The sequence below is a fragment of the Pecten maximus genome, unplaced genomic scaffold (assembly GCF_902652985.1).
Source record: "Pecten maximus unplaced genomic scaffold, xPecMax1.1, whole genome shotgun sequence".
Classification (NCBI taxonomy): Eukaryota; Metazoa; Mollusca; class Bivalvia; order Pectinida; family Pectinidae; genus Pecten; species Pecten maximus.
In genome coordinates, this window is record NW_022982978.1 from 32,135 (window position 1) to 42,841 (window position 10,707).

The 10,707-nt window shown below is 36.1% G+C and overlaps 2 protein-coding genes across 2 annotated transcripts; both read right to left on the reverse strand.

Moving 5' to 3' along the window:
• Window positions 1-841: 841 nt before the first annotated feature.
• LOC117321222 lies at window positions 842-4,168 on the reverse strand. The gene is made up of 3 exons (XM_033875688.1): window positions 3,488-4,168; window positions 2,614-2,742; window positions 842-997 (listed from the first exon to the last, which is right to left on the reverse strand). Exons 1-3 carry the CDS (start codon window positions 3,554-3,556, stop codon window positions 842-844), a joined length of 354 nt encoding a protein of 117 aa, XP_033731579.1. The 5' UTR covers window positions 3,557-4,168.
• A 1,488-nt stretch (window positions 4,169-5,656) lies between these two features.
• Window positions 5,657-9,143, reverse strand: LOC117321223 (lipoxygenase homology domain-containing protein 1-like). The gene is made up of 3 exons (XM_033875690.1): window positions 9,091-9,143; window positions 6,568-6,642; window positions 5,657-6,223 (listed from the first exon to the last, which is right to left on the reverse strand). The coding sequence occupies exon 3, from the start codon at window positions 6,194-6,196 to the stop codon at window positions 5,657-5,659; it is 540 nt and encodes a 179-aa protein (XP_033731581.1). The 5' UTR covers window positions 6,197-6,223; window positions 6,568-6,642; window positions 9,091-9,143.
• Between the last annotated feature and the right edge of the window lie 1,564 nt (window positions 9,144-10,707).

The window sequence follows — 10,707 nt, forward strand, 5'->3', positions numbered from 1 at the left end:
CAGGCTATATTACTATATATACCAGTAATACTGTAAACATCCTCTGTAGATATCTGTACCTATACTACTATATATACCAGTAATACTGTAAACATCCTCTGTAGATATCTGTACCTATACTACTATATATACCAGTAATACGGTAATATCATCTGTAGATATATGTACAGCCAGGCCATACTGCTATATATACCAGTAATACTGTAACATCCTCTGTAGATATCTGTACAGCCAGGCCATACTACTATATATACCAGTAATACTGTAAACATCCTCTGTAGATATCTGTACAGCCAGGCCATACTACTATATATACCAGTAATACGGTAACATCATCTGTAGATATCTGTACAGCCAGGCCATACTGCTATATATACCAGTAATACTGTAACATCCTCTGTAGATATCTGTACAGCCAGGCCATACTACTATATATACCAGTAATACTGTAAACATCCTCTGTAGATATCTGTACAGCCAGGCCATACTACTATATATACCAGTAATACGGTAAACATCTGTACCTATACTACTATATATACCAGTAATACGGATATCTGTACCTATACTGCTATATATACCAGTAATACTGTAAACATCCTCTGTAGATATCTGTACAGCCAGGCTATACTGCTATATATACCACAGGCGCTTGCATTTAGAAAATATCACTTTCGATTTTTTTTTGATATGACAGCGGTATGTGTAATCTGTTAAGTACAAGGCCTTGTACTTAACAGATTACACATACCGCTGTCATATCAAAAAAAAAATCGAAAGTGATATTTTCTATATGCAAGCGCCTGTGGTATAGCCTGGCTGTCGTAATTATGTTGTTAAGTTAGGTTTTAGATTTCCACATGGGAACACTCTTGTAATAAGGAAGTCCATACTTGCTTGGGATCTCGGTACAGAGTGTGATCAGCGTGTTGTTGAGTCGACCAAGTCTTTGAAACCCAAAATGTTCATCAGTGTCCCAGATTTTCTTCACCAGAGGCTAAAATACAAACATGAAGTATCATCAATGTCCCAGAGTTTGATGGTTAGACGCTGAAAAGAAAAGAAATTTATGATTATCATCAATGTCCCCGAGTTTGATCGTTTGACGCTGAAAAGGAAAGACATTTATAATTATCATCCTTGTCATCTGCTTTATTATACAAAGAATAGAGAGACACTGGGCTTGTGTAAGTCTATACCGCTGCTATAATCCGGGAATTAATACATAATCCTAATAAAGTGCTTCCAATAATACCCATACCCAATCTCTTAATACCCGAATCTTATCCAAGAATAATCATACCCAATCCTATAATACCTAAACCCAATCCCAAAATACGCATGCCCAATCCCGTAATAGTCATACCCAATCCCAAAATACCTACACCCAATCCCAAAAAAACATACACCCAATCCCATAATACCAATACCCAATCCCATAATACTCATGCCCAATCCCATAAATCCCATACCCAATCCCACTACTTTTGTCCTTCCTAACGACCTATTTGCAATACTTCCCATTGATTTTGACCACCTGTTAAATTCCTAATTGAAGATGACTTGTAGGGTAAAATCTATCTGATAATCTTGATATTAAATCAGTTTCAATACGTAGCCAGTCGGATATATACATCACATATTGTGTTACATATTAACAAGGGTCAGGGTTGAACGACAAACGGATAAATTCCCGCGCCTCATACTGCGTCAAACATTGGAATGCAAAGTATGTTTGGTCAAATACCCTGCACCAGCATACTTTCAATATCATTCCAAGCCCGGTACTCAGGCTAACAACACGGTCGTACCACATGACATGTTATGTCCATCGTCGCCGTCCATGTTATGTCCATCGTCGCCGTCCATGTTATGTCCATCGTCGCCGTCCATATTATGTCCATTGTCACCGTCCATGTTATGTCCATCGTCATCGTCCATGTTATGTCCATCGTCACCGTCCATGGTATGTCCATCGTCACTGTCCATGTTATGTCCATCGTCGCCGTCCATATTATGTCCATCGTCGCCGTCCATGTTATGTCCATCATCAACGTCCATATTATGTCCATCGTCACCGTCCATGTTATGTCCATCGTCGCCGTCCATGTTATGTCCATCGTCACCGTCCATGTTATGTCCATCGTCACCGTCCATGTTATGTCCATCGTCACCGTCCATGTTATGTCCATCGTCGCTGTCCATGTTATGTCTATCGTCACCGTCCATGTTATGTCCATCGTCGCCGTCCATGTTATGTCCATCGTCGCCGTCCATGTTATGTCCATCGTCACCGTCCATGTTATTCATGTCGTGTTTGTACATTTGTAGGCCTTCTCATTAAACCCTAAACATAATCGAAGTCGTCCGTGTTGTATATTTTACACACGCCGGGCTACACGTATAAATGGTTCCCATCCTCCTACATGGTTTATGCTGAATACCGAATTAGGAAATATTTTATTCATTCTATAGATTATAGTATTAGTGTGTTGTTTTTGTAAATCTCTCGAATAGAAATAAAACAAATGGACAACGAAACAAAAAAGTATATTCATGGAAATCAACACCCTGGGAAAAAGTATTAAGTTAATGTGGCAAGATTGTACTTACGGATGGTGTGCTGAAGATTTCCTCTATATAGATGTTCGAGATATCATCAAAGTCCTCCCATCGTCCAGTGGTCAGATGTACAATCTTGCTCTTAACAGTCAGTTCTGCAGACAGCCTCACTATGTCAAACTGTGCGAGAAAGAAAACAACCTCGTTCAGTGTGAACACGGCGCAAAAATTCATTTTTAAAATACAAGACACGAAAATATCAAAATGTAAATAAAACCGTAAATTATACTTGAGAATGTAGACATGGATTCAGCACAGTGCTTTAAATGAGCACAAGTCTATAGGAGCACTGGCCTAAAGAAGCTCAGTCTAAGGGATCACTAGCACAAATGAGTACTAGCCTTAAAGGAGCATTAACCCAAAGGAATGTTAACCTTTTAAGGAACAGGAGCCTTTAAAGGAGCACTGGTCTAAAGGAACGTTAACCTTCTGCCGAGAAATGGACATTGATACAATTAGGGTTGTATTATATTTCCCTATCAGACCTTAAGTCTGACTGGAAGCTAGTTGATATACCTGGTGATTCCATTGTCACCCTCGTTCTAAGATAGCGGGTTTCACCGAGAAGAAACAGAAGATGCACATCTAGTCTTATTCTTCTTTTCGTTTATATTCGGGGTCTCCGTGTCCTTCAAATATTGAACTTGTATCGATATATATCGTTTACCTGCCGGTATCCCATTGTTCTTATTTCATATTTATAGGTGCTATTTTCTCGTTGGTCTTTTGTACAATCATTTGGCGAGATCAAAATTCTCTAGAAACATTTATTTCTTTGCCTTTCTGATTTTGGTTTTCATTAATACATCTCGTTACATCCTTAATATTTCTAGTTGTATCATTATATATTATGTTTTGTATTTACCTGGTAATCAAAGGAGAATTTCTCGTCCTCTGGAACCTCTTTTGCCTGAAAGTCAGAATTAGTTATCATAACAAAACATTGGTATGTATTACAGTATATATAGTAAGCAACTGTAGTGATTTAACAATCATGCATTTCGAATCCTAATGTATACCTCATCACTAGTCAAGATGATCGAATCCTAATGTATACCTCATCACTAGTCAAGATGATCGAATCCTAATGTATACCTCATCACTAGTCAAGATGATCGAATCCTAATGTATACCTCATCACTAGTCAAGATGATCGAATCCTAATGTATACCTCATCACTAGTCAAGATGATCGAATCCTAATGTATACCTCATCACTAGTCAAGATGATCGAATCCTAATGTAGACCTCATCACTAGTCAAGATGATCGAATCCTAATGTAGACCTCATCACTAGTCAAGATGATCGAATCCTAATGTATACCTCATCACTAGTCAAGATGTTAGAATCCTAATGTATACCTCATCACTAGTCAAGATGATCGAATCCTAATGTATACCTCATCACTAGTCAAGATGATCGAATCCTAATGTATACCTCATCACTAGTCAAGATGATCGAATCCTAATGTAGACCTCATCACTAGTCAAGATGATCGAATCCTAATGTAGACCTCATCACTAGTCAAGATGATCGAATCCTAATGTAGACCTCATCACTAGTCAAGATGATCGAATCCTAATGTAGACCTCATCATTAGTCAAGATGATCGAATCCTAATGTATACCTCATCACTAGTCAAGATGATCGAATCCTAATGTAGACCTCATCACTAGTCAAGATGATCGAATCCTAATGTAGACCTCATCACTAGTCAAGATGATCGAATCCTAATGTATACCTCATCACTAGTCAAGATGATCGAATCCTAATGTAGACCTCATCACTAGTCAAGATGATCGAATCCTAATGTAGACCTCATCACTAGTCAAGATGATCGAATCCTAATGTATACCTCATCACTAGTCAAGATGATCGAATCCTAATGTAGACCTCATCACTAGTCAAGATGATCGAATCCTAATGTAGACCTCATCACTAGTCAAGATGATCGAATCCTAATGTATACCTCATCACTAGTCAAGATGATCGAATCCTAATGTATACCTCATCACTAGTCAAGATGATCGAATCCTAATGTATACCTCATCACTAGTCAAGATGATCGAATCCTAATGTAGACCTCATCACTAGTCAAGATGATCGAATCCTAATGTATACCTCATCACTAGTCAAGATGATCGAATCCTAATGTATACCTCATCACTAGTCAAGATAATCGAATCCTAATGTAGACCTCATCACTAGTCAAGATGATCAAATCCTAATGTATACCTCATCACTAGTCAAGATGATCGAATCCTAATGTAGACCTCATCACTAGTCAAGATGATCGAATCCTAATGTATACCTCATCATTAGTCAAGATGATCGAATGCTAATGTATACCTCATCACTAGTCAAGATGATCGAATCCTAATGTATACCTCATCACTAGTCAAGATGATCGAATCCTAATGTATACCTCATCACTAGTCAAGATGATCGAATCCTAATGTATACCTCATCACTAGTCAAGATGATCGAATCCTAATGTATACCTCATCACTAGTCAAGATGAATCAAACACGATCACTTCTACTCCCTATAATCGTAACCTCCATCTAGTAGTTCGAATGGAATATTCATATACTTGGTTTTGGTTTATTTTGTTTAACGTACCTTTAACAGCCAGTGTCATTTTTATATACACAGGAATATCGACTTCCATCTATTAAGTATCCCATTACCTGTTTCTGGAGACCTCTCTTTGAACATTTGATTACCTGTCCCGGAAGCCCTTGAACTTTGACCTCCATGTGGTAGGTCAATAATTGAATGTACTGGATGCCCTGGAATCTGAACTTCCATATAATAGGTCAGTCATTACCAGTGCTGGAAGTTCTTGAACTTTGACCTTCATTTGGTGGGTCGATGATTAACAGTACTAAAAGCCCTATAATCTTGGCTTTTATTTAGTAAATCGATAATTACCTTTACAATAACCACTTGAACTCTGACCATCATTTCATAGGTCGATAATTACCTGTACCGGAAGCCCAGGAATCTTGACTTCCATTTGGAGGGTCAGTTACTACCTGTATCTGAAGCCCTGGAATATTAACCTCCGTTTGGAGGGCCAGTTACTACCTGTACCGGAAGTCCTGGAATCTTGACCTCCATTTTCAGGGTCAGTTACTACCTGTATCGGAAGTCCTGGAATCTTGACCTCCATTTGGTAATTCGCTTTTTCTTCATTTAGCTCCATACGACGCTGTTCCTTGTTAGGGTCATCTTTCGGAAGTGACGTGTCAAGATGGCGAATTTTATAATGACAATTCCCCTTTATCCAACGTAGAAACGGGAACACAAACGTCTTGTTAGATGGCTCGCAGAACACCTTTATAACTTCTACAAACCATTCATTTGTCGAGAACGGCTCATACTCTTGCCATACTTCTATCGTGTCTACTTGTTCTAGAAAACTGGAAGTTATCTGAAATTCATCCGTCTTGCCTCTTTCAAAATCATTTTTCAGAAATGCATCTAAAACAATCTGATTGGACGATTGGCCGGCATCGTTAAACAGGATACATATTACACTGGAATCAGTCCCTGGGCCTTTCCTGTCCATCGTCGTCACAGAAATCCTGTACACACACTGCAATCAGATATTTGCACAATAAATCCAATAATCCTGATGAAGAAAATGTATCTTCCCAGCGAACAGTAATAGATAATCCTCAGAAAGAAAATTTTAAAATGTTACTTTTTACACAAATTATGTACGTGTTGCAATGTTTCAAGACTCCATTGGGTCGATTGGTTACAATTGGCCACAAAACTTATAGCTGTTTTTATAAAGAATTATTTTCCTTGTTAGTATTCCGTTATTTGCAGAGCTAAAACATGTTACAGCATAACAACGTTTTGCCAGACTTTATTGGAAAATTAACGCCTAAAATAGCTTGTGTATTTTATAAATGATATTTTAATTGCGCTAACCTGATCACTTTGTTCAGCTGATTTTGAAAAGTTGTTTTGTCCATTCTTGACGTCAGACTTTACAGATGAAGCACACTGAAATTAGCAAATACCTGTATCGAAAATACTGAACATTACTGCTGCATCGAATGGCACTTATTTATATTATCATGCAATCAAAACACAACTTTGATATCATCCATTGTCTTTTGTGTATAATACCCAACAGTTAAACACAGCCGTGATATTTTGTGTATAATACCAACCATTAAACACAGCTCTACAAATGCCTTATTGGACACATACAGGTAACTTATTGAACAGCTACAGACAACTTATTGTGCGGCTACAGGTAACTTATTGTGCGACTACAGATAGCTTATTAAGCGCTAAAGGTAACTTATTGGGCGGTAACAGGTAACTTACTGATCAGTTACATGCAATATATTGGACAGTTACAGGTAACTTATTGGGCGGCTACGTGTAACGCATTGAAGAGCTACAGCGGATACATTTTACTTCTTGGAAAGCTATAAGTAACTTATTGAACTGACACAGGCAACTTATTGGACAATTAGATACAATGCATTAGACTGTTACAGGTAGCTACTGATAATTCATGTTAGAACTACAGGTATACCCCCATTGAACAGCTACGAGTAAGATTTTGATTGGGCACACATTCTACTAGGTAATAGGAATTAGAGGCAATATGACGAAACGTATACCAAAATTAATCATTTGTAAATATAAATCATTTATATTCTCCTAGTATATCCGATATTTATATTCCTGTTTACAAACTCCATGTGCATTAAATATTCCATCAACAGAAAATATGTGTCACTTAAACTCGTTTTACATGAAACATACGTGTAGATGTATAATACTGAAATACATATTTCGGGCAATCATAATGATATCCTCTCGAATCATATGTTTGGCAATAACATTGCGGCGATACAGTTGAAATATTTTATTTTTTTTTTTACAAAAATCCCCAGAGAGGTGCCTGTTTATCAACATGATACTATAAATTCATAGTCTTTGAGGAAACCATTTATTTTAAAGGTGTGTTTATATCTTACTTTCCACAGTTTAACTGTGTGATTTATTTCTTTTCATCCCCTGACAGATATAATTCCCGAAACATAATCACTTAATCATATTACTCGAATTTCATCAATTTCAATTATAAATGCTGCCGTTATATGTGTATAAACTGTGTAAGACGTCAATGATTCAAATGAGACCAAATCCTGATCATACATCTTTCACACACCTGTAATGTATGCAGTTGTGCAAAAGCGTAGGGTTGCTGACAAATTTGTTCTATAATTGTGCTCGACAGATTATAGAAACTGTCAAATTCTGACACAAAGACAATCACCTTCATTTGGTAATTCAAAGGTGCGTGTTTTAAGATATAAGCCTCAAATTACATATCACTGACACTGACTGTCCAATATCTGATGTAGTACATATCATTGGCTTTATGAGCCTCAGACTATCCAATGTTTAGCATACTTTTCATAGACAGATTCGGCCTATATCCGTAGCTGAATAAGGTCTTACACACACAAAAAATTAAGGAGATACGATGATTTTGGAAATAGACTTAGAACACCCAATGCTGCTATAACAAAGTTTTGTCCATTTTCCAATGTATGACATGATACCAGAGCCTTCCTAGTATTATACTTTACCCCCATTGTTCAGCAGCACGACCTGTTGTCTTGAAATATCTTTCCTAATGTGTAATGTATGTATGTATATATCTGTTGGTATGGATATAATGGTCGAACTAGTCATATCCTGTTTAAACCTTTGTTCACTTCCCGTGTCAATAAACTTTGAATAAATGTATTCGTATACGAAAATATTAGATTACACGCAGCAGAATGAAAATCGACAAACTTCATTAAATGGACATCCTTAGTATTTACAATTATGGTATGTTAATGAGGTCGATATGAAGTTTTATTAATCCAAGATTAGCGATGAAACAAATTCACCATGCTCTTTATTCTGATACCTTGGCTTGATTAAGGTAATTCTCAACCTCAACTATTCTAATACACATTATATTGAAAAATACAAAATACAAAAATAAACATTTTGTATATATAGAACATAAAAACATTTTTTAGTTTGAATGCAAAATTATACTCAGTTTAGCTGTGGTTAGGATATCAAACCCCAAATAAATAGCATTACTCAGACTGGACGACATCCCACTACATTTTTTTCATATGTCGCATTATGAGTGTTTAACATGGAAAAGTCGGAGTTATTTTTTAATATCATTTAATCTTGTTGAAATCAAAAGTCCATGTGCCTGAAATGCGCCGCTTCTGAGAACAGCCTTATATTTTCTCAAAGAAAATAGTCAGTTACAGATATACCAAAATCGCATGTTGATTTTAAATTATATTGAATTATATGTATTGACTTGAATACAGTACACTTTTTCTACAATAGATCTATAACGTAAAATATAACAATGCTTCATTTCAATCTTTCAATTTGATATCAATCACATACCTCTTTGCACTTGTCTGTATCGTTGGTATCGCTGTGACGGCCAAACAACCAGGATAGCCATTGCTGATAGTTAAAGATAAATTAATAAAAGTAAACAATAGCTTGTCAAACAAAAAAGCGGAAAATGAAATTGCATTTATATTTGCATAAGACGACATGGCACCTTGTATACATAGGGCGTTCCTTTGCTGTTCCTGGTAACTTACCCCCATGGTATCTATACTGACGACAGTAGGATTATAAAGTTAAGTAGACAAATGTTCTGTGAAGCTGTGGATGAGTAAATACAATACCATACACACGATATCCTGTTTCCGACTCATTCACCGATAATGCCTCTAAAGCAATCCAATCACATAAAATAAACTCCAATATCGTCAGCCTACTAAACATAGGCTTTGTCATAAATTTTTTTTTTTCGCGAAAATACTGTTCTTTATATTGCGTTTCATGAGAACCAAAAAGCAAGTTTGATATTGATGGTCAACTGTTCATAGTGGAAATGACAAAAATGTCAAAATAAAACTAAAAACTAGACCCCTAAAGATAACAATGAAAAATCAAAGCAGGCAAGAACAAAAAAAATACAACATGCAAAGATGTGATCATAATTAAAGCTTCACTCCAAGTCAAAGGGGAGAAAACAATTAAGGAGTGGTAGAAGAGCAAACACAACTACTACTGAAGTCAGAAGCAACAAATATAACTGACAACGCAAATGCATATCGATAATGTCAAGTGCAGATGAAACAGGTGACATTGTCTTTCAGACAAATTTCACATTACATCATAACTGCACAATCCTATCGCAGGTAATAGAGACTGTTCTGTTGCCGCGATTGAACTTAGATTCAGTGACCAAGGTAATATCTCCCCAACAAAAAAGAACTGTTGAGGCAGGTGAATTAGTAGACGACCTTATACATGCATTTAGAAGTAAAAAATCAACTTTAAATGCTTCCTTGTTACGATATGGACATTTTATCAGTTTTAATGGTACTTTTTTTTTAACATTTCTACAACACATTGTATACAAACGCGGAACAAAAAAAGGTAAGATAGGGAATCTAGTGAGCAACATAGATAATGATATAATTACAATATACCAAGACAGGTGGAAGGTATATATATATATAACAACGGACGAGGAGGTTATATATATACAAACAACAAAGATAATGATATAATTACAATATACCAAGACAGGAGGAGGGTATATATATACAAACAACATAGATAATGATATAATTACAATATACCAAGACAGGTGGAAGGTATATATATATATAACAACGGACGAGGAGGGTATATATATATATAACAACGGACGAGGAGGTTATATATATACAAACAACAAAGATAATGATATAATTACAATATACCAAGACAGGAGGAGGGTATATATATACAAACAACATAGATAATGATATAATTACAATATACCAAGACAGGAGGAGGGTATATATATACAAACAACATAGACAATGATATAATTACAATATACCAAGACAGGAGGAGGGTATATATATACAAACAACGGACGAGGAGGTTATATATATACAAACAACAAAGATAATGATATAATTACAATATACCAAGAAAGGAGGAAGGTATATT